This window comes from Petromyzon marinus, chromosome 17 (genome assembly GCF_048934315.1).
Source record: "Petromyzon marinus isolate PM22_M1 ecotype Great Lakes invasive population chromosome 17, UKy_Petmar_22M1.pri1.0, whole genome shotgun sequence".
Taxonomy (NCBI): Eukaryota; Metazoa; Chordata; class Hyperoartia; order Petromyzontiformes; family Petromyzontidae; genus Petromyzon; species Petromyzon marinus.
This window is the reverse complement of record NC_133683.1, coordinates 9316328-9344142: the sequence shown is the minus strand read 5'-3', so window position 1 is coordinate 9344142 and position 27815 is coordinate 9316328. Positions and strand designations below refer to the sequence as shown.

Here is a 27815-nt window from a genome sequence, read left to right as displayed (position 1 = left end):
GACGGAAATATTGACTTTATTACCTTCAAATCTATGCATATAAATCAGCTCAAGCCTCCAGTAAATCACGTGACTTGTGTGTGACCACCCTCAACTCTGAATCCCTCCCCTCTCCCCGCCCACTGTGAAAACAGTCGCTGCTCTGTGCAGTTCACTCCTGCCTGCTCCTTCTCTCTGTCTTCCCTTCCCTCTCATCGTCGCCCTCTCATCCCCCACATCTCGGCCCGGTCAAACCTTCTCCTCCCCTCCGTGCCCGGTGCTCCTCCTCTTTCCACTGCTCTTGAGCCGTACCCTCTCTGTCTGTCTTGGGGACTTCCGTCCCGGCATCCCTTCCTTTCTTTTATTTCCATTACCGTTCAATTTACTTTTTCCATACATCATATCCTTGACTCTACTCCCTATCTCGTGGTGTGCCACGGGTAACACAACTTGTCATATTAATACGAATTATTGTTGATACTTTATGATTATTATTATTCACTGGTGTGTGTGTATGTATGCGTTAAACCATTTGTGAGCTGGGGTTGTGGCCTGTTAGTCGAGTAACCAAGTGGTCCCTGGGCGCTGGCCTCCTCCACTCCCCCACAACGCCCGGGTGGATCACGACCTGCGAGGACATGGGTCACATGCTCTGGCTTGCGACTGTGAGATCCCAACATGGGTTGAGGCTCTGCTGTGTCCCAAGCAGGCCAGTCATCTAGGCAGACTACGTTTGTGTGCATGTTGAACTTCTTTTGCACCGTACGTAGCCAACCGTGCTAATCGGAGGTGTAGGGGAAAGACAACAAACTAAACACAAAATGCAGAGTCAGGGACGATTGGGTGCAGGCTCCATCAAAATGAACTCAAACTCCCTGAAATTACCAAAATATTGACGTGATGGCCCTTTAAGAACGATATAAGCCAAAGCTGACTCCTCCACCATCGGGCAGAATAATCCACTTTTACATAATTTGACATTTTCAAATGCTGTAATAAAATGGGCATTATTCCTTTTGCCACTTATTTTACAATATGAAATAGTTACCGTTAAAAGTACGATTGAAAATGTGAGTGTGGGATTAGTCTGGAAAGCCTGTGTAAACCCCACGCATGCAAGAGGATAATGCAACCACCGGTAGCCAGAGCCATTCGTAGGGTGCACGGTGAATTGGGGCGACTGCCCCGAGCCCCGTTAAATTGAAGGCGTCGGGGGGCCCACACGGTGCGATCTACCCCAGGCCCTGTACCCGCCCCTATGGACGGCCCTGGCGGTAGCATAGATTGCCTGCCCGAAATCTACTTAATCTGTCTTCGATTCCATATAGGCATTGCCCTGCAGATGTCTCACACACATCATCACAACAGACCCAAATGCTCAAAATCAAGCAATTCATGATTTGCATATTTGTAATTCACCAAAACGAACGTTGCGAGTCACCGATTTAAAGACATGCATCCCCTACAAAAAGCTAAATTATAATTGCTCTGCATTGCAATCAACACAATTATATAATTATGAGTGCTGTTTAAAGTGACATTGCAATTTTACACCTGATTGTTTTTTTTGTCCACTTTCATCCCAATTGTGCTATTTGTATCATGTCGTGAAGTATCCATTGGGAACTCCGACAGAACAGTGCAACCCACTTGAGGCGATCGCCAATTGATAGGCCGACACTATCGACACACTATCGACCCGCTACACTTCAAAGAAACTGCGTTAATCAAGAGTGGCTGCCCAGATTTAAACACAAAAATCTCAGCAGTGCCGGCTCAGTGATTTGACCCCTGGGCTACCAGGCACCGGACTTTTTTTTCTTATATTTTTATGAATCCACATTTGCATGATCTAAAAAGCGATCTCTTAAATTTGAAATGCAATTCTATTCTATTAATCATTCTATTGAGCATTAAGCCAAATGTGGCTCCATGGTCTGAAATTGTCGCAATTTGTCACCTGCACAGAGCTATCCAACTATTGGTCATCCCGCAGTCATCCCTCGGTCAACCCTTCTCCATCTACACGTCATTTTATACTTACTCATCTAATCAGTTATCCACAACTAGCCTCGTAACGAGTCACGAGACCTCTTTTCAATCATCGAAGTTCACCCTCTCTCAGTCACCCACATTAATCAACAGTCATCTTCTGCTCTGTCGTCCATATCCAGGTGTTCACACTTAACCTACAAAGAATTATCCATGGAATTTTGCGGTCAATTGTCAAATCCATGCACACTTAACTAATTCACAAAGTCGCCCAAACCCAGCGTATGACAGTCACGTGTATGGCTGTGCTTGTACACCATTTCCAACGGTACATCCCTTAGTCTGAAATCATTCTCGACGCGAGCCTAACAACCCCCATTCACCCAACGGCACCATCAACCCCACGCAGCGATCTCCCTGCGTTCGCGTGCGCACGCACCACCCGCCGCTCCTCGCCCCTCGCGCTTCAGTCGTCCTCGTCGCCGGTGGCCCATGCAGTGAGCTGGGCCTCGTGCGTGGCGCACACCACGCCCGCCTCCTCCCCCGGCTCGCAGTCATGAACTCCTACGCCCCGGTGCCGGCACGCCATGAGCGAGCGCTCGCCGCCGCCGCAGCTCACGTCGTCCAGCAGCAGCGGCAGCGCGCCGCCCTCGCCGAACTCGGCGCGCTTGGAGGCGCGCAGGGCACCGGGGAAGCCCAGCTGACGGCACACAACGGTCGCCGCTGGCAAGGCCCAGCGGTCGTCGCACACCGTGCCCCAGCGGCCGCCCGCGAACACCTCGACGCGGCCGCGGTGCCGGGCCAGGCCGCCTCGCTCGCCTGCCAGCCGCACGGCGCCCTGCCGCGGGCGCTTCCCACCCTGCATCCCCCGACGAAGGAACCGCGTCGGGGTGAAGTCAAATGCCCTGGTGCGTGACTTGGCCCCCATCAATCACGTCCGGGGACCGATAAGGCGAGGTGACGCTTTTTGCGGGGATTACTTTAGGTAGCATCACTCGCCCTGTCGCATTGTGGAATTTGCTCATCACCCATTCACAGCTCAGAGGCTGTGAATGGGTGATGAACGCCAATGCCTCAATGCGCACGTGAGCGGAAAATCACTTATGACTTTTGAATGCATGCTGAGGCAGCGGTGTGGTCTCCTATACCAACTGATTTTATTAACACCACTACAAAGCCCTATGCACACCCTACCATCACTGTATTAAGTTAAACCGTGGATTAATATTTCTTCCTCATAACTTTGTTTTCATTATAGCTGATCATAAATCTGGGATAAGATTCATGTTAGCAATTAATATTTGTGTATTATTGAAATATTTAAAAAACCCAGCCTTTGTGTATCAAACAAGGCACATTAGTGCCCTACCCTCATTGACTATAGCATATCCTGTGGGATTTTAATATTGATTTGAAGCTTTCGTGATTGCAGGAATCCATACGGTAGAGTCACGTAGGTAGAAATATTTTGTTTTATTTCAGAGGCTGTGAATGGGTGATGAACGCCAATGCGTCCATCACCTACTGGACTTTACCGAAAGAACCAAAGACTGTGGGATTTTATTCCAATATAGGGTTAGGGTTAAGATTATGAAGCTTATTAAAGTAAAAATGTTTTTTTAAAGATATTGGTGTGCAACAGGCATATCCTACAGCATCATAATTTTCTACCACGTAATTCAAGAAGGATTCCATGGCTGGACCAGTGGAATGTGTGCCTGGTACAGATATAACTAGATGCTGATCAATGCCCGAGTGTAATTAAGGGTTGGCTCTCTCCTGGTCAACCCATGCTATTGTGTACATATGCTGTTGACTTGGTGATAACTGCTCATTCTGAGAAGGAGTTTTCAGGCTCTGCTGCTGAAGTTGGAGCTAGCCACTCAGATGCCTTGCCATCAGCCCCACAAAAACAAAGCACCTGGCCGGCTCCTACACGTCATTGCACACCCCTCAACTGTGAGTGAGGTGGTGGCTGCTGCGAGGGCGGTGGAGTTTCCAATCCGTGTGTGTCCAATCTGTGTGTGATTGTATATGCTGATCTCATCAACGAGCACAAACGATCACTTGAACTCTGGTCATCCTCACAGCAGCAGTGGCGGCTTTTTGGCTGGCCATCGAGCAAAGGCGGTCACCGCATCGCGTGGCACTTTCAGATGCGCTGCTTCTGCTGCCGTCTGGTAACGCTCTTCTTTCCGATGTTAGGAAGCCACTGAAGCTGTGCACTTTTAAATCATCATCTAGATTGAAAACGCCCCTCCTCCCCGTTTCTTTTACCCCCTCACTTAAGTTCTTCCTCCCTTGTCTTCCACTCCCCATATCAAATTCAGATGCCCCACTCGCAGTCCTCACTTGGGTGAGACAGCGAGCCCATTTGCACTGTAGGAGCGGCGCAAATCTGAAATTTACTCAATTATTGCTATTGTGCGTGCATTTGCTGGATCTCACTCCACGTGTGCCCTCGTGGCCCTGTGGCCTGTACGGTGCGAAATAAGTTCAACATAGTACAACATGCATCTTGGGAAGAGACGTTCAGCTGTGAAACTTCACGAGCTTGTGTTCACTGAAAATATTTGAGCATTAACCCCAAAGATTGCAGCCCCGGAAACTCTGGTCCCACCTGCTTTGTGGTGGAGTCCTTTCTCCTCTTTGACGCGGTCGGACGCTGAGTTGCGTCCGGAATGTTCTTCTGTGGGGTCGACTGGGTGCCTGGCAGGATCCCGTACTCGTGGTAGTTGAAGGTGTGGGAGCGTCCTGCCGTGTCCGGCTGCCGGTCTGGTGTGGGCCGCCTCTGTGTCACCTCGGGCCTCTGCTCTTGCCTGGGTGGCTGCGTAGTGCTGGGAGCCTCCGTTAGGGGCACCTCATCCAGGATCAGAGCTGCAACGTTGTCAAGAGAGTTTAATCGTTCACGTTTCGACTTATCCCGCGTGTGGCTGCGTGTGTGACTGCATTAAAAGTCGTTGGTGAAGTCGCCCTATTTTTATTTAATTATGGTTTGTACTGCCGCACAGGTCGTTGCAGTATTTATGGCGTTACCTACACAACATGGAAATGAAACCGTAGAATGTGTTGCTTCCTAAAGTAATCGGTGTACCTGCTGATACGTGTGCAGTCACGTGGGTAGTGAGTCACTGACCCTAGACAAGTGAGGAGCAGCTAATAATCAAATCAGCGTGCAAAAAATATTTTGTTCGATTCGTGTGTATGATGTTTAACTTCTTTCGCACCGTACATAGCCAACCGTGTGCTAAGCGGAGGTGCGGGGGAAGGACAACAAACTAAACACAACAAGCAGTTTCTAAAGAAATTAGTTTTCAACCTAGATTTAATAGCGCATATCTACAGTGGCTTACTAACATCGTAAGGAAGAGCGTTCCATGTGCATCCCCCATGTCTTTCCTTCCCATCAAAGATGCGACGAGGACTTACTCTCTCTGGGGATGAAGTCCACGGTCTTTCCCAGCACATGCACAGGTCTCGGTTCCCAGTGGCAGCTCCCTGGAGGGGCACGGCTGCAATGGGAGATGGCGTTCGGTGTGGAGAGGTGCGGGAGATGCAAATGGCTCAGCCCAGGCGTGGGTTTAGTACAATTTCTAAACGATTTTTATTTTACCAGGTAAGGCCCACTGAGCTATGTAGCTCTTTTTCAGAAGCGACCTGACTATCAAATGATAGCTCAACGAAGTGGCTTATCAGCTGGAAATTTACAGCAGACAAATACTCTAAACGCACGTTGATTTTAAATGTGGAGGGGAAAACCGGAGGACCCGGATACAAATCCACGCGACCATGGGGAGAGAGGCACACAAACTCCAAATATACAGCAGGCATCGTCAGGGTCGGGATCGAACCCCCGACTTCCTGCATACCAGGTGAGGTAGTTAACATCTCACCACCATGGCACCCATCGGCATATTCAGTGAAACCTATATTGTTCACGATGAGATATCCGTGACGATTCATGGGGATGGGGTCATAGGTTCGCCATCTAAAACGTCGAGGTTTTTGTTGTCATTTGGCAACATTTCTATCAAATTTCAAAAATTTATTTATTACATTCATTATGTAGCAAGAGTATACAATATTGTGTTTTTATGGGGCTCTCAACCAGAAGTTCAGCAAATAAAACGTGCCCATTTTTTGTTCGCTGCGTGAGATGCTGTGCTACTCATAAAGCCGTCACGGTTTTCCCCATACATGCTGTCCAGCCCCCTGCGTGTTTCACCAAGTACCGTGAGGGATCCACGATCTTGTACAACGTTCCGTGTGGCTCCGTGGCAATGGCGAGAGGGGTGGACATGAAGTAGAGCTCGCCTTTTGAGAGACGCACACGCAGCAGGCAAGGATTCTCCATTTCACACTTTGTAGGGGGGAAGTGATATTAGCAAACACCTCTCTAGGCCATCAGCGCGGTTGATTACGTACGGTGTGAAAGAAGTTAAACAGATATACATATATACAAAGCAGCAGTGGCATTCCCCAGTGCTTATGACAACAAATCACTTCGAGGCTACCATAAATTACAAGAAGGCCGAGCTGCTTCAAATGCAAGTTTTTGTTCCTGGATGTAAACAATTTGGCCAAGAATCGATCTAAGATTGCAGTGCCTATGTTCCCCTGCACATTAAAAAACAGCAAACCCTTCACCGCTATGTGGCAATGCCATCACGGTGGCGAGATTTTAACTACCTCGCCTTGGCATACATGAGGTCGTGGGTTCGATCCCGACCCTAACGCCTGTTGTATATTTGGAGTTTGCGGTGGCTCTCTCCCTGTGGTGGTGTGGATTTTTCTCTGGGTCCTCCGGTTTTCCCTCCACGTTACAAAGCAACATCACGCGTTTAGAGTGTTTGGCTGCTGCTATACATGTCCATATGATAAGCCACTTCGTTGGGCTATCTGAAAAAGAGCTATGTAGCTCAGTGGGCCTTCCCTGATAAAGTAGAAATAGTTTATAGTTTTCCGCCACAAGCTACGTATGTGCTTTGCTGGCCCCTTGGGCTTGTGCCAAGCAAACGGTGATTACAAAAACACCTCACGAGGGGTCACGTCGTGCGTGTGGCGTGGTGACGTGGGGCAGCTTTAGCACATTCGCTGCAGAGGTTCTGAGTTCAAATGTGGCAAGCCTCCGTGGTCAGGGCGCGTTTACTTCACAGTGGATGTTAAAGATCTCCCGACGTCATTCGAAAATGAGTCGGCCATTGCGTACCAATAATAGGAAGCCAATGGGAGCTATGCACTCATAAATCTAGAGCGAAAACTCATTTCCTTACAACTGCTTTTTGTGTGTGTAGTTTGTTGTCCTTCCCCCGCACATCTCCGATTAGCATGGTTGGCTTACATACGGTGTGAAAAAAGTTCAACATACATGCATAACAGTGTTATGGCCAGAATTTCATAAGATCCCCTGGAAATTACTCAATTGGGATGACACGCAACAATCATCATTCCCGACTGGCAGACTGTCTGTGAAACACAGCACCTGCATTCTAGCCTTGCTGGATCTCACGCCACGTGTGCCCTGGTGGCTCTGTGGCCTGTATACGTTTGAGGGTCACATGGTGTGTGTGTCTTGGTGGGCCGTGTGTTTTACGAGCCTTGGTGGGACTGTTGTTCGATTGCCTGGGTGCACTCTATAGTGCACGGGCCCCTCGGTAGACCCGATGGCACGTGATTCTTATTTTATTTTATGACACTTCATTTACCCTGGAAAGCCTCGCAGGGTCACATGACTCTTTTTTCATAAAGGCTATGCTCAGTTTTCCCCAATGCAGTTGGTGATGATCACTTATTTGTGTGATTCCAATTGAGCAATTTCCAGTGTAAAGTTTTCACATTTGGCAATTCGTGGCCATGGAGCCAGGTCACAGTGGCCGGCTCTTTAACGTCGGCTGCAAAGCGGACAGAGCGGAGTACTTTTACGTCTATCACCACAGTGTTAATCGGGGCAGCCCGCTGAATATCGAACCGCGAGCCTCTGCAAATGAACGGACAACAGGCTACGTCTGGGCCGTGTGACCGCCATGGCGCGTGCGTGTCATAGCCTTCACCAGACTCGTCCTCTCCAAAAGAGATGATGCCGCTGTGGTAGTTGTTGATGAGTCCTGGGAAGGCGCAAGTCTGACCAGTGCCCATGCACAGATCACGCTTGTGCCACGCCCCGTCCGGACCCTCCTCCAAAGCCATCAGCACCCTGCCGTACAACACCACACGGGAACGTGCACTCGTGGACACGTGCACGCGTGCACAAAGCATACGCACACAATGCACATGTAAACTTGCACAATACATATGCGCACGTACACAATGCAAATGGACACATACACAAAAAATACAAAAACAAAGATCCCCCTTATAGCCTTAACAGACTGTAGGGGAAGTGCTGTTAGTGAGCACCTATGAAGGCCAGAACGGCACAGGAGGGGGTGGGTGGCCAGCACCACGCCCGACCGCCTTCGTCTCCCCAGCGGCGATGTTTACACACCGCACCAGGTACTCATTTGAGGCTGAGTCGACCTAGGGGAGGCCCAGGACCAGTTCAAATAATCGTCACTGGTGTTGGCCGTGAGCAAGAATCGAACACGGGTCGCCGGGTTCATAGCGCAGCGCGCTAACAGCGACACTACCACTCTCTACAATGCACGTGTGCACACACACCATACACGTGCGCACGCACACCATACGCGTGCGCACGCACACAATACACATTGGCGGATACACGCATTCACAAAAAAAATCTATAAAAACCTCGGAGCCTGACCCGAATAACCCAGATTGTGGCGCGAGCTCAAAATGCTACCGAAATAAATAAGTAAACACATTTGAAAAAAAAACAACTCTGACTGGAGCACATTGTATGCGCACGACTAAGTTGCACGTCTTGGGAGATGTCATGCGTGGGTGCAGTCGTCATTCTAAAGCCGTACGCTTCTCTTATCCGTCGTATGGGATTGGGTGAGCCAACCCGCATGAACACCAGGCTCTCCCTCATTTTATATGGCTATTACATTTTTAAAAAGGCGATTCAACTTTTAAATCCGGTGTCGCCGGTCTTCCCTGCCCCTCTTCCTCCCGTAATGAATCCTTAATGAGGGGGGACAGGTCGGCTAAATATGTAGTGAGTTCAACTGAGTCGCAGACGTACTCTTTGGAGGCAACACATTTATTAATACCAACATACGGGGTAACTGCCCCTTAACAAGATAACAACCTATGGTGGCGGATCACTAGGCTAACTACGCCAATTACACCGTAACTAGCTATGATGGATCGGACCACAGCCTGTGTCCCGATCCACGTGTTGGTGACTGTAGGACGTAGAACGTAGAACGTAGATTCTTCAAGATGAATAACAGCAGCCGGTCCCTCTCGGGGACCTGGCTTATATCCTCTGTGGCGTGGCTGGCCCCGCCCTTAGCCACGACCACCTTCTAGAATCTCCGAGCAGGATCTCGACCCTGACACGTGACCACCCCTAGCCCCCACTTGGGGGCGGTCACGTGTCCTCTGGGGTCAACCAGAGTGCCACGGCCTATAGTAACCCCATTCCTGTGGCCGGCACTCTCACACCCTATCCTGTAGGGGTCGGCACTGCACGCAGAGCGTGGTGCCATCCAGCGCTGTCAGTCAGCGCTCACCAAGCCTCTCTAGGGCCAGTACTGCACCCACATGTACGTGGTGTCCGCGATGTCAATACATCGCACGCCGTGCCTCTCTAAGGCCGACATTACAGTGACATCTGCGATGTCACTACAAATAGACAACAACAGCAACAATAAAAACACATTATAAAGTTCGGAGACTAAGTAAATGCGGCTCCGCGTTGTTGTTCTGTCTTCCGGAGAAGCTGGGCGACTCCACAAGCACCAGGGGGGTGTTTGTGAAACGGCAAGACCCTCATTTAAAAAAAGTCTTCTTCGAAAGGGCAGTGGCGTATCAGCACGGAATCCGCCCAATCTAAACTCTGCTGTGCACGTGGAGCTCGGGGTACAATCCCTGATCACCGTTGCATTCAATTAACTATTTAAAAAATGCACCTGGCTACCCTGTAGCTATTACAGCCATGAAACGTACATACCTGTCAACCCACCACACGGTTTAATAAAACTCACGCATGGCTCAAATGTTGAAGGCAATGTATTGTTGATATGCGTTCGAAAAAAAGACACTCCACAACTCAAACGATTTTACTCGGACACACACACTGGTTTCTGTCAATGTAGATCCATAGTTAATATCGCATACCTGTCGGCCCATACAGTTTACCCCGTATTCTTGTGCAGGGAAATTGCGTTTTCAGGTCCATACGGCGTACAGCCATTTCAATACGGGCAACATTTTTGTCTCTATGTTTGTGTTTCTCCTTCGTGATGGGACTTTGTCGGATGAACGTTGATATTGATCAGGGCACGGGTGACCAATAAAGTCTGAATTGGCCTGTAACAAGGTAGGTGCTGATAAGGTTTTGACAACTATGAATGTAATACAAACATTTTTATTCGGGTCCCATATACTGCGGTGCGCAATTATGTGCGATTATTCACAGGTGAGCTCACACCGGCTACACCAGCAACGGTCGTTGAGATGAAGCGACAACGGGCGGGCGTTCACTCACCCACTCATGAAGTCTCCGAAGATGTAGAGTCCGTTGAGGTTGGGGGACTCGCAGCCTCGATAGACGTAACCCCCCGTCACCGACTTGCCCACCGAGTGTGGGTACGCGAAGATAGGCAGGATGTCATCTGCACCACGCCATCGCAGCGGCAGGGTGGGGAGTGGGAAAACATTCGCAGGTGTGCGCCATGCGTCGTTGGTCAGCAACGCGGAATGTTCCCGGCTGTCAGCCGAGATATTAGTACACACAATGGACATGAAGGACAAGATCAATGGGCTCGCATAATGTGCATGCATAATGTACGTTGCCTCATTAATCATCCCCCTCCCCCCCACTTTGCGCAAGAGCGCACAAGGGCAGTCACCACATCTACGTCTCTATTTAAGGAACGAAACAGGTGGACTTCTCCACAAATCTGGCTGTCGCCTGATGAAGCTAGTTGTAGTTACTGGTGAAACGTCGCACTTAGATAGTTAACGTTGTGGCTTGGCTCTCCAACATACTGGTGTGTTGTACTCGTGACTAATTGGCATATCCTGTTTACGTGACAACCCTTACTAATTGGCTGTGTCGGGTGGTGGCGGGTTTAACGACACATTTATATATTTACATGATCTAACCCAAAACAAATCCTCTATTATGGATGATATTGGTTGTGAAAGCCTACGTGTTAAACCGAGATTGAGTGTCGGATCACAGGCTGGGGGTGATAACCACTTGATTGATGGGGGCTGGCAGGACTCGATGAAGTAGGGCGCCACGGTGGTGAGATGTTAACCACCTCGCCTGGTATACAAGAAGTCGTGGGTTCGATTCCGACCCTGACGCCTGCTGTATATTTGGAGTTTGCGGTATCTCTCCCTGGGGTCACGTGGATTTTTCTCCGGGTCCTCTGGTTTTTCCCTCCATATTTAGAATAATGCGTTTAGAGTATTTGGCTACTCTCCATTTCCATGTGATAAGCCACTTCGTTGAGCTCTCATTTGTGGCCAGGTCGCTTGTGAAAAAGATCTGTGTCGTTCAGTGGGCTTTACCAGGTAAAATAAAAACAGTAAGTTATGTGGCCAACACAATGTATGCCCAGCTGCCTCTGCCTCCCTGGTATTGATGCTTAATAACGATCAAAATAACTTATTATCACTCTAGACTCCTTAACAATTTAAAGTTTGCTCAGCACAGAAACAAGTAACAAATATAAAGTCCCGAGAATAAAACGTGGATGGCTAACCTCCGAATAAAACAACTGAACGCTGTCAACAGGATTTTAGCGAAGGAGTTGAACCCAATAAATCAAAATCATGCTCCAAAAGGAATAAACATCCAGGTGGCCGAAATCTTAAAAGCGGCAAAAACGAAGCTGGCTCCCCCGAGTCATGGCTCCCCATCCCACGTGACTGCCGTGGCACCGCAGTGCCCCCCTCCCCACCGAGCGAGGTGTTGACGCAGAGCTTCTTGTCGTAGCATGAGAATCCCTCCCGGGCCCGCCAACCGTAGTTGCCACCCCGCACCACGATGTCAATCTCCTCGAACTTGTTCTGCCCCACGTCGCCGCAGAAGAGGCGCGAGCGGCCCGCGCCCGTCAGCCGGTCGCCGCGATCGAACGAGCAGCGCCACATGTTGCGGGCGCCGTAGGCGTACACCTCGGGCCTGGCGTTGCGCTCCCCCACGAAGGGGTTATCGGGCGGCACACGGTACGGCGCCCCCACGTCGTTGCCGTCCACGTCCACGCGCAGGACCTTTCCCAGCAGGGCAGACCTTGGTGTGGGGTGGCGGGGGTGGCGGCATGTTGAAGCGCGTTAATCTGAGACGACGATGAAGGGTAGCGCTCCAAACGTGAAGTGAAAAAAAAATGTGTTAAATGCGGGAATGAGGTGGCTTGTGAATGCCCAGCGCATGAGGGATGGCAGTGAGGTGAGAAGGAGGCCTTTATCCAGCAGCAGTGGATTGATCACCACCATTGATGATGGTGGAGATACATGACAGGTAGACGCAACAATACAGCTGGCAAGATGTTAACTACCTCACTTGGTATACAGGAGGTAGTGGGCTCGATCCCATCTCCGACACCTGTATATTTGGAGTTTTCATGTGGTCACGTGGATTTTTGTCCGGTTTTTCTCTCCACATTTATAAACACGCGTTTAGAATATTTGGCTGCTCTCCATTTCCACGTGATAAGCCACTTCGTTGAGCTATCATTTGTGGCCAGGTCGCTTCTGGAAAAAATATGTATAGCTCAGTGGGCCTTAACTGTTAAAATAAAAAACTTAGATTATAGTTTTAGTTTAAGTGACTGGCAGAATGCTCTCACTTATTCTGGGCATTTCCAAAGCGGCCGAAGGGGTCTCCCGCCATTCCCCCATCGCCGGTGAAGATGTAGAGGAAGCCATCTTCACCGAACAGCAGCTGCCCCCCATTGTGATTGGCCGCTGGCTCTGTGATCTCCAAGATGAACCTGGCCAGGAGGTGAGGAGGTGGGGCACAGACACAATCATGGCATCGATCAGATGACCAGGTGAATCATCAACGTCATCAGCAATCGAATAATCATTACCAGCGTCATAACATGCGATGTATGGTTTACTGGCTCGTTAAGTGTAACGTCTGAAACTTCCTTCTTTTCACCTCAGAAATGGGTTAATTCCTCCAACATGTTCTCTGTTACTAAAGACGTCTCAATAAAATTCATCCACTCACGTTGAGATTTTATCTCTGCCGTATGCCATGGTGGAGCAAGACATCACTTGACGCTTCGTTTTAATGTTTTTGTCGAATAAAGTTGAGTTCAACAACAGCGTTTCCGTATTAAAATCTCTGCTCGCCGTTACAATAGAGCGATCGTGGTAGCTCCGTAACACAGCCAGTGGCTGGCTGGGTGTTGGTGGCTATGCCAGTGGCCTGTAATCCAGCACTGTGGAGGAGAGGAGGGTTGGTGAATCACTGCACAAACGTTGTGAAACTCCCTTCTACCCATGAGCGTCGAGGAGGTGCCCGTACCCTTGCTCGCCAGGAGAAGACGATTACAGCAGCAAGTGGACTGATCGCCATCTGTTTCCGTCTGTATGGGGATAGAGCGTTGTGCGCTAGTGCAAGGCGTGCCCTTTCTCTGACTGCTCCCCTTTCCTCCCCCACTTGTGTAAACAACTCAAACATTTACTGAAAACATCTGAAGAATTAAAAATCCTCGCAGGACCCTCCTGAAAAAAAGAGTCCTTGGACTCAGTGTGGATAAATAAACAACGACTTACATTAAGTTCTGTGTTTGTGTCTCTCCCCGCGAGCCACGCTTACCGTTCGGATTTGTGGTCAAGCCGATTGGGATCGTCGGGCCTCCGGATGAACTCGCTGATGCGGATCCTCTCATCGAAATCCACGTAGACAGAGTAGTAGACGTAGACCTTGCCCGTGCGCGCGTAGTCCGGGTGGAAGGCGAGACCCAGGAACCCGCGCTCGTCACCCTCCCACGATGATACGAGCACGGCCTCGCTGATGTTTAGGAAAGGGGTCACCAGGCGGGACCCGCCGGGCAGGTAGACCCACACGACGCCCACCTAAGAGCACCACCAAAGACAAAGACGAAGTTCCCCATTCCCCCCCACCCCTGCATAAGCCTTCACAGACCGTTGGAACTCAACCGCACTGTTAAAGTGGAGAGAAATGAAATGTAATCATTGCACGTGACAATCAGATGTGTACAACAGAAACGCGCTGTCTACAGCTGAAGAAGATGGTTGGGGAGAGACGGGCGGCATGGGAGTGTAATATAAAACATTATTTTATATTCCCGTGTGGGCAAAATTCATTTCACCAACTCCTACAAAGACAAAGATCCCCGTGTAGCCTTAACAGACTGTTGGGGCAAGTGCTGTTTATCGAGCACCTACGAAGGCCGGCACGGCACACGAGGAGGTGGGTGGCCAGCAACCATGCCCGGCCACCTCATTTGAGGCTGAGTCGACCTAGGGGAGGTCCAGGACCGGTTCAGTTAATCGTCACTGGTGTTGGCCATGAGTGGGAATCGAACTCGGGTGCCGGGTTCGCAGCGCTAACCGCTACACTACCACTCCCCCATCACCACCACCAACCTCACCTTCAATGTCACTTGTACCTTTATATAGCTCGTTTCTTAAACAGACACATCATAAACATTACAATTTATATTACATTTATTGCTCATTTTCCTATCAATAACACTGTTGTTTATTCCACATCATCTTGTAATTATTGAAATATACATCATAATTTTGACAGGTAGCAAATATTACACAACCAATTTTGTGATTTATGCAATAGTGGTTTTTTGAGTTAGGGCCACGTAACGATCCGTACAAACCGGTGTCGTAAGACCCTCCACCGCCAACCCAACACGGCCACGCAGGTTAAATCGTCACGTGGCTACGATCGTAGCGGCTCGCTCACCGGTGAGGCGAAGAGCGATTCTCACAAGCGGAGTCAGCTCAATTAAGAGACGCGGACGTTTACGCTTGGAACTGCGCCAAGCATCTTCAGAACAAGATTCAGGCAGTTGGAGCAAAATCCACGAAGTTCGAATGACCTGCAGATGCTTGCAGGCAAAAACATCGTGTCCGATTGCTAAATTTGGTTGAGATAATTTTTCTTCAACTCACCCTAAACAGTCACAATCGGTGCGTCGTTAAACGCGTGTTTACATGCGACAATTTAGTTTGGCTGTGTCGAGGTGGTGGAGGAGTTTTACAACATAAATTTTAGTTTCTCATTGCGCGGCCGAGCTCATAAATTATGATTCATCATCATCATTATCATCATCGTCATCATTTTCATTACCATTGTCGTTATCATTATCATTGTCGTCATCGTCATTATCGTCATCGTTATTATCGTCTTCATCGTCATCACCGTCGTCATCATCGTCATCTTTATCATCATCATCGTCATCATCGTTGTCATCATCGGCATCATCATCGTCGTTATGATCATCATCATCTCTTCACCGTCGTCATCATCATCGTCATCGTCACGTTCCTCACCTGCTCGGCCACAAACATGCGGTGCGACCCGTCCCCTGCGTGCACCATGGCCACGGGGTTCCGGAGGCCGTTGGCCACCTCCCGCAAGCACAGCTGGAGACAGCCATCAGCCCCTGCGCACGCACGGGGGGGGAGGGTGTGTGGAGCGGCGCACGTGAGCACCCAGAGCCGGACTCCCCAGCGTCGACCCGCAGCACGTTTGTCGCTAAACTGAGCGTCCCTCGGCGCCCGTAGCTCTACGCGAGTGTCATCCTAAAACGGCAGGGGTGGAGACTGCGTGTCGCGTCTCCCCCTGGGGAGGATGATGCTTTGGTGGTTTCCATTAATCTAACTCGTTTGTCTTTCATCAAGTAAAATCAAATTATTACAACTTTTTTATGTTTTACCAGGTAAGGCCCACTGAGCTATACAGCTCTTTTTCAGAAGCGACCTGGCTATCACAAATGATAGCTCAACGAAGTGATGTATCATCACGTGGAAATGTATAGCAGCCCAAATACTCTAAACGTGTGATGTTGATTCTAAATATGGAGGGAAACACCGGAGGACCCGGAGATAATGGCATGGAAGCACGGTGAGAGAGACACGAAAACTCCAAATAAACAGCAGGCATCAGGTTCGAGATCGAACTCACGAACCTTCTGCATACCAGGCGAGGGAGTCAACAAGAAACGCAATCCTCATTTGTGAGACAATTTTGCAAGCAGACTAAGGTTCGAGCGCGACCTGGAGACACGGAGCATCATGTGGGGGCTACACCATGTGGGGGCTACATCATATGGGGGGCGACAAAAGGGCTACATCCTGTGGGGGCTACATCATGTGGGGGCTACATCAGGTACCCATCAATCCTCTCACTAAACCGCAGAGTGTAACCCTCACCCGGGTGTTTGCCGGATGCGACCGAATTAGGAATGAGACAGGTTCAGCCAACGCGTGCCTTGCCCCATGGTTTACGATGGAAGATCACAAAATTATATTTGCCTGTCTTGAAAGACTCAAAAAGAACACAACTCTTTAGAGTAATAACTGGAGTTAATTTATCGTCCAAAAGAATTGTAAACTACACGATTTCCTGCTCAAAAAAACATTGAGGTAGTGGTGCTCATCTCCTGTTCACAGCCCATGGTGGAAATTCACTATTCATATGGCGGGGCGAATCTATCCATAGGACAACCAACCGTCGATTACTCCACAAAATGGTATCCATTTTACTGACCCCGAAGAGATGATGGGCTAAGTCAACCCCCAACCAGGAGTTTAACTCGTAACCTTCCCATTCTGAGGAGCCGCTCGCTCTACTGCTGAGCCAAGTGCCACTCTCCCCTTCTGTGATATTCATCGTTTTCCAGCTATTTGAGAAATTGGTGATGATCCGAAAAATGAATGTGAAACTCGCCAGCAAGGATGCGACCTAGTCCCTTGGAAAACCGCGTGTTTGTGACAACACTGGGGAAGCAATAGTCGGGGTCGCTGAGCGACAAGTAGCGGCAGATGTGCTGCCGATCAGCTTCCAGGTCGCCGGGAGAGCTCTGCAGGAGTTCGTGCAGCCCAGGGGCGTCTGCCTGGGCGGCCAGGAGGCTGAGTGTTGGGCGACAGCGGTGGTGGAAGAGGCTGCAGTAGGCAGGGCACAGGCCCGGCAGGGAGCGTGTCGGGGTTGATGGGTCCTCGGCGTCGTACAGGTGCGCAGCGTACGGCGAGCACACCTGTAAACGAGACGTTGGTGGATTCGTATGTGTAGAGGTCCCCGTGTGTCGTTATATTCGAGTGATTCCCTGACCAAATGAGGATTGAGCCGGTGCTTATCTCCCTTTTTAGTGGTGGAAATTCCACATTCGTATGGCAGGGGGGTGAGTTTATCCATAGGACAACCACTATTGACTACCCCACAAAATGGTACATATTTTACTGACCCCCAAAGAGATGATGGACTAAGTCAACCCTCAACCAGGATTTGAACTCGCAAGCTTCACGATTGCGGGGAGCTGCTCTCTCTTTCCACTGGGGCCACACGGTGGGAAATGTTGGGAGGCGCCGTGAGGTGTCGGTGTTGACGTTTCTGGGTCTGACGAGTCTTGGGCATCATGCAACCCTGTGTGGCATGCAACGCACACGCCTGGGGTGAGAGGTGCGCCACGGTGGTGAGATGTTAACTACCTCGCCTGGTATACAGGAGGTCGTGGATTCGATCCCGACCCTGACGCCTGCTGTATTTTTAGAGTTTGCATCTCTCTCTCCCCGTGGTCGCGTGGATTTTTCTCCGGGTCATCCGGTTCTTCCCTCCACATTTAGAATCAACATCACCACGCGTTTAGAATATTTGGCTGGTATCAATTTCCACATGATGATAAGCCACTTCATTGAGGTATCATTTGTGGTCGTTTCTGAAATAGAGCTATACAGCTCAGTAAACCTTAAGTGGTAAAATGAAATAAAAATAGCAACAGGACAGGGTAAGATGTATGGGTTTCAGGGTTATTAAGAGAAACAATGTTTAAGGGATTGAAATAAGTTTTATATGGTTACTTGGTTCATAATAGAGGTTTTTTGGGTTAGATGACGTAAATATATGTGTCACTAAACCCACCACCACCCGACAGCCAATTAGTAAGGTTTGTCACGTAAACAGAGCATGCCAATTCGTCACAAGTGCACACCGGTGTGTTGGAGAGCCAAGCCACAACATTAAAAATCTGAGTACGACGTTTCGCCAGTAATTACAACAAGCTTCCTCAGACGACAGCCAGATTTGTGGAGAAGTCCATATCGAGGCGTAGATGTGGTGACAACACTTGTGTGCTCTTCTCGCATGTTTTGGTAGCAAAAGCCTACGTGTTAAAGGTTGCTTGGTTGCAGACAAAGTTTACCGAGAGAGATGGAGAAAGAGATTGAGGTGGCATTATAAGTGGAAAAGGGATATCGAGAAAGAATGAAAGAGCTTCAACTGTAAATCACATTGGCTGTGAAAACTTACGCGTCAAAATGTTGGGTATGCTATGTGGATTTTATGGAGGTATATTTTGTATGGGAGACAGAGCTGTAGACGCTATGGTGTTGTGGAGGGAAATCCTGGAATGTCCAGATTAATATGAACCGAAGGCCTAGAGGGCAGACAAACGGGAGAGATCGAGATACGGAGAGAAGCGCCGCAGAGCTACTGGGGGGAGTTGTTTGATGATTCTCAATATTGTCTTCACTGTCATCCTCTCATCCACGTACTGTATACACATGGGTACTGTGCATATGATGAAGGGTAGGGACTACCGAGACAAATCACGGGTATAAACAATGAATATGAGAGCAGGATGTGTGTGGATTTGTTTGAGGTCACGGGTAAGGAGGGGAAGTGGTAGTGTAGTGGTTCGCGCTATGCTGCGATACGAACCAGGTTACCCGAGTTCGATTCCCGCTCAGAGCCAACACCAGTGACCATTATTTAAACCAGTCCTGGGCCTCCCCTAGGTCGACTCAGCCTCAAATGAGTACCTGGCGTGGTGTGTATACATCGCCACTGGGGAGACAAAGGCGGCCGGGCATGGTGCTGGCCACCCACCCCCTTGTGTACCGTGCCGGCTCCCATAGGTGCTCGCTAAGAGCACTTGCCCCAACAGTCTGTTACAGGCTATACGGGGGGGGGGGGGGGGGGTCTTTGTCTTTAGTCATAGGTTAAGAGGAGTCACAGATAATAGGATTGCAGACAAAACAGAGTTTTACTGCAGTCATACCAAAAGTATTATTTGCCTATGAATGACATTTATAAAACATTTATATTTAGAAAAGTTTTTTTATTATGTAAATAACAAACAATCCACCAACACAGCAACCCTCTCACGTGATTTTTTCTTTGGGGGGATATTGCACGAATTTTCAAATTTGCAATTTTGGCAGCTTCAGCGCTTGTGAGAAGTGCTGAGGCCGGGACACTGCGGGCCCAGGAAGCACACAGCAACGATCCTTTCCGCTCTCTGGAAAATATTTTCCAAAATAAGCTTGGCTTGTGACCTGAGGAACAGTCTTAGCGGACTGCATTGTTTAAAGTCAGCGTCAGAATCTGTATGTACAGTGAGGGAAAAAAGTATTTGATCTCCTGCTGATTTTGTACGTTTGCCCACTGACGAAGAAATGATCAGTCTATAATTTTAATGGTAGGTTTATTTGAACAGTGAGAGACAGAATAACAACAAAACAATCCAGAAAAACGCATGTCAAAAATGTTACAAATTGATTTGCATTTTAATGAGGGAAATAAGTATTTGACCCCCTCTCAATCAGAAAGATTTCTGGCTCCCAGGTGTCTTTTATACAGGTAACGAGCTGAGATTAGGAGCACACTCTTAAAGGGAATGCTCCTAATCTCAGCTTGTTACCTGTATAAAAGACACCTGTCCACAGAAGCAATCAATCAATCAGATTCCAAACTCTCCACCATGGCCAATACCAAAGAGCTCTCCAAGGATGTCAGGGACAAGATTGTAGACCTACATAAGGCTGGAATGGGCTACAAGACCAATGCCAAGCAGCTTGGTGAGAAAGTGACAACAGTTGGTGCGATTATTCGCAAATGGAAGAAACACACAGAACTGTCCATCTCCCTCGGCCTGGGGCTCCATGCAAGATCTCACCTCGTGGAGTTGCAATGATCATGAGAATGGTGAGAAATCAGCCCAGAACTACACGGGAGGATCTTGTCAATGAACTCAAGGCAGCTGGGACCATAGTCACCAAAGAAAGCAATTGGTAACACACTACGCCGTGAAGGACTGAAATCCTGCAGCGCCCGCAAGGTCCCCCTGCTCAAGAAAGCACATATACATGCCCGTCTGAAGTTTGCCAATGGACATCTGAATGATTCAGAGGACAACTGGGTGAAAGTGTTGTGTACTCTTTGGTTCTATATGGTAAAGTCACGTAGGTAAAAAATAGATCTGAAACACGGCAGAACGAATTCATCTGCTGTGGCTGATCATTGTTACAACGCTATAGGTGATCATGAGATTGTCTTCTCCGATACCAAGGTTCTCTGTAAACCTACAGGTTATCACCAGAGATTTGTCCACGAAGCCATTCAGATATACAAACACAGACATAACTTCAACCGAGAGGATGGTTTCAAATTAAGCAACCATTGGAAAGACGTTTTAACTCATACCAAACGTGAACTAATTTCTAACAGAAATTTCAAGTAATGGTATACCAAGCATATTCCTTTCGAACTTTCTATTAAACCCTTTTTTCTACTCTCCCCTGACAGCACATTCTTGCCGATCTTTAAAAAAAAAATTTCGTTTCTATTGCACACGCACAGTGACCCATCCTCCGCATCCTCTACACAAAAACATGCTAATCCCCCAGCTAATTTTCTGACTTTAACACCCTGCTGTTTCAACACTTTAACACAGCTATTGTTGATATGTAAACTCCTTTGTCAAGGCGCCCTGCTCCTCCCACCGAGCTTAAAAGACGCTGCGAATCTTAGCAGGGGTCATTGAAGTGCTGTCGTCCCGACAGTTCTGTTCCTTCACCTGAAGAAGGCCACTTGTGTTGTGGCCGAAACGTCGTGATTTTTGTTGTTTAATTTTTTACCTACGTGACTTTACCGAATAGAACTAAAGAGTATGGATCCTTGCAGTCACGAAAGCTTCAAATCTAGAATTGAAAGTGTTGTGGTCAGATGAAACCAAAATGGAGCTCTTTGGCATCGACTCAATTCGCCGTGTTTTGAGGAGGAGGAATGCTGCCTATGACCCCAAGAACACCGTCCCCACCATCAAACATGGAGGTGGAAACTTAATGCTTTGGGGGTGTTTTTCTGCTTAGGGGAAAGGACAACTTCACCGCATCAAAGGGACGATGGACGGGGCCATGTACCGTCAAATCTTGGGTGAGAACCTCCTTCCCTGAGCCAGAGTATTGAAAATGGGTCGTGGATGGGTATTCCAGCATGACAATGACCCAAAACACACGGCCAAGGCAACAAAGGAGTGGTTCTAGATTTCAAGCTTTCGTGACTGCAAGGATCCATACTCTTTGGTTCTATTCGGTAAAGTCATGTAGGTAAAAAAATATAAAACAACAAAAATCACGACGTTTTGGCCACAACACAAGCGGCCTTCATCAGGTGAAGGGACCAAACTGTCTCGAGCATAGCGCTGGAGTGAACACAGCTAAGCTCAGACCGCGAACTTTAAGCTGTGTGAGAGGAATCAAGGTGCCTTGACAAAGGAATTAGCATAAAAATTAGCATTTAATTGGCGGACTTGGCATGATGAAAGGTGAACATGTGCAGGTCGGCGAGGGGGGGAGGTGTGAAAAGGGAAGAAAAGGGAAGCTGCGAAAGTTTGGGGTGCCACTGCTTGAAAAAAATATACTGTACCATTGAAAATTAGTTTGATGTTTGGTTCGATTAAGAACATCTTTCCAAATGGTTGCTTAATTTGAAACCATCTTCTCGGTTGAAATTGTGTCCGTGTTTGTAAATCTGAATTGCCTCGTTAACAAATCTCTGATAAAAACCCGTGGGTTTGCAAAGAACCTTGGTATCGGAGAAAATTATATCGTGATCACCCACAGCGTTGTAACAGTGATCAGCTACGGCAGAAGAATTCGTTCTGCCGTGTTTCAAATCTGATTTGTGCTCGCGAATTCGGTCAGAGACATGTCGCTTCATCTCCCCGATATAGCAATCACCGCAGGTACAACTCAATTTGTAAACCCCGGGGTACTGTAAGTCAGGAATGACATCCTTCACGGATGGGATCAGATCACGAATTTTGTGTACTGTATTGAACCGGACCTGGATCTTGTGTTTGTTTAGAATTTTGGAAATATTTTTTCTGACGCCTGCTATATATGGTAGTGTGATGGTTTTGACCGGAGTATCAAGTGGTTGTTTCTGTATGGAGGGAGAGACAGCTTGGCGGATGGTACGGTCAGAGTATCCATTCCTTTTGAGGGCCAGGTGTACATGTTTTAATTCACTGGTCAGGTGGTGTTGGTCCGAAATGCAATGAGCCCTATGGTATAAATTTATGATGAGAGAATTATTTTGAGCTGGGTGGTGGTGGGAATCAGGTTTCAAGTAGGAATCTGTGTGGGTGGGTTTCCTGAAGACAGAATGCCCCAATGAGCCATCAGGTCTCCTCTCAAACAGAACATCCAAGAATGGTAGCTTGCCATCTTTCTCCACTTCCATGGTGAATTTGATGGCGGGATGTCTGGAATTGATGTGGTGTAGGAAAAGGTTCAGAGCTGGGAGTCCATGTGGCCAAATGCCGAAAGTGTCATCCACATATCTCTTCCACAGGGAAGGTCTGAGGGTGGAAGTCTGGATGGCGTCCGATTCAAATTTCTCCATGAAAACATTGGCTATCACTGGTGACAAGGGGGAACCCATGGGAGTACCCTCATTTTGCTTGTAGAAGGAACCATTCCAAGTAAAGTAGGTGTTATCGTCAGGGGACAGACGTTGTACTGTCCCCTGATGATATCCAATATGCTTGTCAGCTTCGATGTGGTCTCCTTGTTCACCAAGGTCCCGGTACCTGATACCATTCAAATAATTGAAAATTTGGTACAACATGGACTAAACCCCGAGGTACCTACGCTGGTCAGGCACTGCCTCACCAACACCTACTTTAATTGTAATGGTTCCTTCTACAAGCAAAATGAGGGTACTCCCATGGGATCCCCCTGGTCACCAGTGATAGCCAATGTTTTTATCAGAGATTTGTTAACGAGGCAATTCAGATTTACAAACACAGACACAATTTCAACCAAGAAGATGGTTTCAAATTAAGCAACTATTTGGAAAGATGTTCTAAATCGAACCAAACATTAAACTAATTTTCAATGGTACAGTATATTTTTTTCAAGCAGTGGCACCCCAAACTTTCGCAGCTTCCCTTTTCTTCCCTTTTTACACCTCCCCCCCTCGCCGACCTGCACATGTTCACCTTTCATCATGCTAAGTCCACCAATTAAATGCTAATTTTTATGCTAATTCCTTTGTCAAGGCACCTTGATTCCTCTCACACAGCTTAAAGGTCACGGTCTGAGCTTAGCTGTTTTCACTCCAGCGCTGTGCTCGAGACAGTCTGGTCCCTTCACCTTATGAAGACAGTCTGGTCCCTTCACCTTATGAAGGCCGCTTGTGTTGTGGCCGAAACGTCGTGATTGTTGTTTTATATTTTTTTACCTACGTGACTTTGCCGAATAGAACCAAAGAGTAACAAAGGAGTGGCTCAAGAAGAAGCACATTAAGGTCCTAGAGTGGCCTAGCCAGTCTCCAGACCTTAATCCCATAGAAAATCTGTGGAGGGAGCTGAAGGTTCGAGTTGCCAAACGTCAGCCTCGAAACCTTAATGACTTGAAGATCTGCAAAGAGGAGTGGGACAAAATCCCTCCTGAGATGTGTGCAAACCTGGTGGCCAACTACAAGAAACGTCTGACCTCTGTGATTGCCAACAAGGGTTTTGCCACCAAGTACTAAGTCATGTTTTGCAGAGGGGTCAAATACTTGTTAAAATGCAAATCAATTTATAACATTTTTGGCATGCGTTTTTCTTGATTTTTTTTGTTGTTATTCTGTCTCTCACTGTTCAAATAAACCTACCATTAAAATTATAGACTGATAATTTCTTTGTCAGTGGGCAAACGTACAAAATCAGCAGGGGATCAAATACTTTTTTCCTCACTGTATACTGGAGGAATCTCGTGAGCTTTGAAGCTCGGTTGCACAGATGTCCAAATTAGCAGAGCTACATGGAGAATGATGATGTTATTTTTTTACAATTAGGTCCGAGCATGATGCATGTCTAATTAATTCCTGTAAAATGATTGATGTGAATAGGGGTAAAATTTGAATAAAATACCAAATGTACATTTGTGACCATCACAATAATGTGTGAAAGTTAACAAAAAATGAGAATTTTTTTGTGAATTTGAGATTTCTGCCGAGTACAGGTCATCAAAAAAACGTAACAGCACGAACAGTCAAGCGAGCAGGAACTCCAACAATCACAGGCCATGGCCCACTCCTGCAGCTCAGCTGACCACTGCGAGCGTCCCTCATCTCTCTGTTGCACTATTGTCCATTTCCCCGCCCCCCCCCACTCGATTTCTCCAAATTATCTCGTCATTATCCCCCATGTATCAGTCTAACTCAACCATCCAAAAATTTAGTGAGGTTATGATCGAGACTTTTTTTTATCGTGTGACAACAACCCCATCGAGTAGCGACAGGCTCGCCCACTTGAATATTCACCTGGCACAGAATATCTCGAACAAAGCCACTGCACTGGTGGTAGCCCTCCGGCTGCAAGTAGTCGGCCACCTCCCAGTAGCGCCTCTCCACAGCAGCGTCCTGTTCGACGTCGCAGCAGCCGAAGTTGCTGTAGATCGAGCAGAAGCGGAGTGGCTGCGGGGGCTTGAACGGTGGCCTGAAGTCCAAGCACTGTGGGTGGCAGACGCCCGGCTGCGCAACGATGGCTGATGTCAGCAGCAGCAGCAGCCTCGCCAGTGGCTGTTGGCCGCCTGTCCGTCGGGCTCGGGCAGTGGGGCGGACCTGAGGCTCCAGCCACCGCGGAGTCGATGGAGCCATTGCGGCAAGTCCGGCTCACGTCCCCCCCTCCCCTCCCGTGTTCACGCGATCAACGGTGGCTCCCAGGCCGTGAGAAGAATGTGGTCCAACGACTGGGAACACGGCCGCACCGAGCCGGACAGCCACGTGTCGAGTCACACGGACTTAAATCCGCAGCGCTCCGCAGCAGCTGCTGCTCACATGCATCCTCCCTGCCAGCCTCCCTCCTACTTGAGTCGTACTGACTTTGTTTCGTTGGTTCGTTTTTGCTCGCTCATCACAAGCGGGGCTGATGAGGAGTCATGTGCGTCGTGACTGGAGCAAAACAGCTGACACACGCACGGGGAAACAACAATAAATGCGAGTAAGCATCACACCCGTCAGTTTTTACTTTCTGGAGAAAGAGTGAACAATGCGATAAAAAAATTTAAGCCACGGAGTTGGTCGCCTGCCACCGGGTTAAAGGCCCTCCTCCATCGTTGTTGATGTCTTGGACTAAAGTAAAATCGTGGCGAGCCGCTCGTTTCAAACTCGGCAGGGGGGGTGAGGCTCCGAGAATGTCTATCCACCTCGGTGCATCGCAGTGGGGAGCGGTGGTGCAGCGGTTCGCGCTACGCTGCGTACGAACCCTGCGACCCGATTTCGATTGCCGCTCACGGTAAACGCCGGTGAGAGCGATAATCTGTACCCGTCCAGGGCCTCCTCCCATAGTTCGAGTCAGCTTCAAATGAGTACCTGGTGCGGTGTTGTGTAAACATCGCCACTGGGGAGACAAAGGCGGCCGGGCGTGGTTGCTACCACCCACACCTTCGTGTGCCTTGCCGGCCTTCATCGGGTGCTCACTAACAGCACTTGGCCCAACAGCCTGTTAAGGCTACACGGGGGATCTTTGTCTTTGTAGGAGTTGGTGAAATGAACCTTGTCCCACACTGGAATATCTCAAAACAATTTTTATATTACACCCCCAGCCCGCCCGTCTCTCCCCCCTATCTCGTTCAGCTGTAGACAGCGCGTTTCTATCGTACATATTATTGTCGCAGACCACGTGTATAGGTTAATGATTACATTTTGTTCTCTCCGTTAATAGTGCAGCTGAGTTCTAACCACTGCGTCCTTTTAATGATTAATTAAACAGACGATGAAGAATGTGTCCGCTAACCAAGCTTATCGACTGCCATCCAACAAAGACGGCGGTCACTACACCGCGCGCATTCAGATGCGCTTCTGAGGCCGTCTGGAACGCTCTTCCTTCCGATATTAGGAAGCCACTGGGAGCTCTGCACTTTTAAATTGTCTAGATTGACAAAACTAATTTCTTTAGAACTGTTTAGTCTGTTGTCCTTCCACCCGGACCTCCGATTAGCATGGTTTGCAATGTACGGTGCGAAAGAAGTTCTACATACATGACATGCATCGGTGGTGTGAGCACACTGCGTTGTGCAAGTGATATAGCCGCTACCAATTGTAAATGGCACGGCCGCGCAGGGCGACTACAGGAGGTGCACTGAGGGTAGGTATAAGGCCCTAACCAGTATCATAATTCATCAAATGAAGGCCGAAACACATCATCACATCACATGCCATCTTGGCATTGATGACACTTCGTAGAGTCCCAGGAATTCGTCCTTTGGTTGTAGATCTGCATCTACAAAGCGCACACATATTGACTCCTGCTCAACTCCTGATATATCTTGGGTGCCATCAATGATAAGTGCGAACTGGACCACTGGCATTGATGTTATTTCCGACACAATTTCTTTGACGATTGTCTTGCCTACCAGCTTAAAAATTTCGTTTTGTATTTGGGGACTGGTAAAATCAAAGTAACCTTTCAGCCAGGTGGTCAGCTTTGCATCGCCCTCTGCCTTGTACTTTAGAAGGTGGCTGAAATTCCCACTCTCCTTATCAGTGCCTCGAAAAGCCAGGCCTTGCCGTCCCAAGTACTTCACACCCCAAACAATCTTCATAAGATTTTTCCTCGCTTGTTGCTGCTCTCTTTCAAGCTCACGTGACAGTTGCCATTAACAAGTTTTGGCTCCTGAATCCGAGTCATCACAGCTAATTTGTGGCACTGGCTGTCTTTATGCGCACTAAATTTCTCCAGTGCCTTCTTCCAATTTTCAAAGCCAGTTTTGACAAAAGCTGAATCTGCTTTTGACGCAAGCTTAGATTTTTGTGTTGCAAAGTATTTAGCACAATAGAAACAGAGGACCCCTTTAAGGAGGTGATGTAATGGAGCCAAGTATAATCTTTAAACCATTTCTCCTGAAAGTAGTGTCCTATTTGATAGGGTTTGACTCGGTATGACATTAACATTTGGCTGATTTGGGCAAGGCCCAAGCTCCCCCCCGCCCTCTCCTACAGCTTCATCTTCGCTTGCCTGTCTGCTCTCTCCCTGTCTGTCATTGTCTCAAACTCACTCTCCCTGCTTGATTGTATTATCTGAAATACACATGAGAAGCCATAATTAGAGGAATATTTCAACTTAAATTAACATTTGGATTAGACTGTTGTGATGTCATTCGGTTTTAACCATCAATATTTGCTAATATTCTCACTCACCTCCGTGTCACCTGCTCTCCCTGCCCTGTCGGCATCCTCATGCTCTCTCTCTCTCTTTATTCTGATTGCACCAGAGTGAACA

The 27815-nt window shown here is 48.3% G+C and overlaps 1 protein-coding gene across 2 annotated transcripts; it reads right to left on the bottom strand.

Annotated features, from left to right (window-relative positions):
- On the bottom strand, window positions 1-26034 carry HHIPL1 (HHIP like 1). 2 transcript variants are annotated; one of them, XM_076067593.1, is made up of 13 exons: window positions 24857-25821; window positions 16994-17300; window positions 15595-15707; window positions 13877-14136; window positions 12897-13040; window positions 12012-12340; window positions 10586-10712; window positions 8022-8164; window positions 6204-6285; window positions 5401-5483; window positions 4592-4848; window positions 2411-2830; window positions 1-607 (listed from the first exon to the last, which is right to left on the bottom strand). In XM_076067593.1, exons 1-12 carry the CDS (start codon window positions 25190-25192, stop codon window positions 2438-2440), a joined length of 2574 nt encoding a protein of 857 aa, XP_075923708.1. In that variant the 5' UTR covers window positions 25193-25821; the 3' UTR covers window positions 1-607; window positions 2411-2437. The 2 variants fall into 2 exon arrangements, with proteins under 2 accessions (XP_075923708.1, XP_075923707.1); XM_076067592.1 differs by lacking the exon at window positions 1-607 and adding an exon at window positions 25907-26034 and having other exon boundaries at window positions 1372-2830; window positions 24857-25500.
- Window positions 26035-27815: the final 1781 nt, after the last annotated feature.

What these genes read in the sequence shown, in the direction of transcription:
- HHIPL1 (XM_076067592.1), bottom strand. Translation starts at nt 25,192, where the DNA reads ATGGCTCCATCGACTCCGCGGTGGCTGGAGCCTCAGGTCCGCCCCACT. An exon ending in TTCGAGATATTCTGTGCCAG is followed by an intron (nt 17,301 to 24,856) that starts GTGAATATTCAA and finishes TCTCGTTTACAG; the next exon opens with GTGTGCTCGCCGTACGCTGC. An exon ending in GCATGTTTGTGGCCGAGCAG is followed by an intron (nt 14,137 to 15,594) that starts GTGAGGAACGTG and finishes TGGTGCTCTTAG; the next exon opens with GTGGGCGTCGTGTGGGTCTA.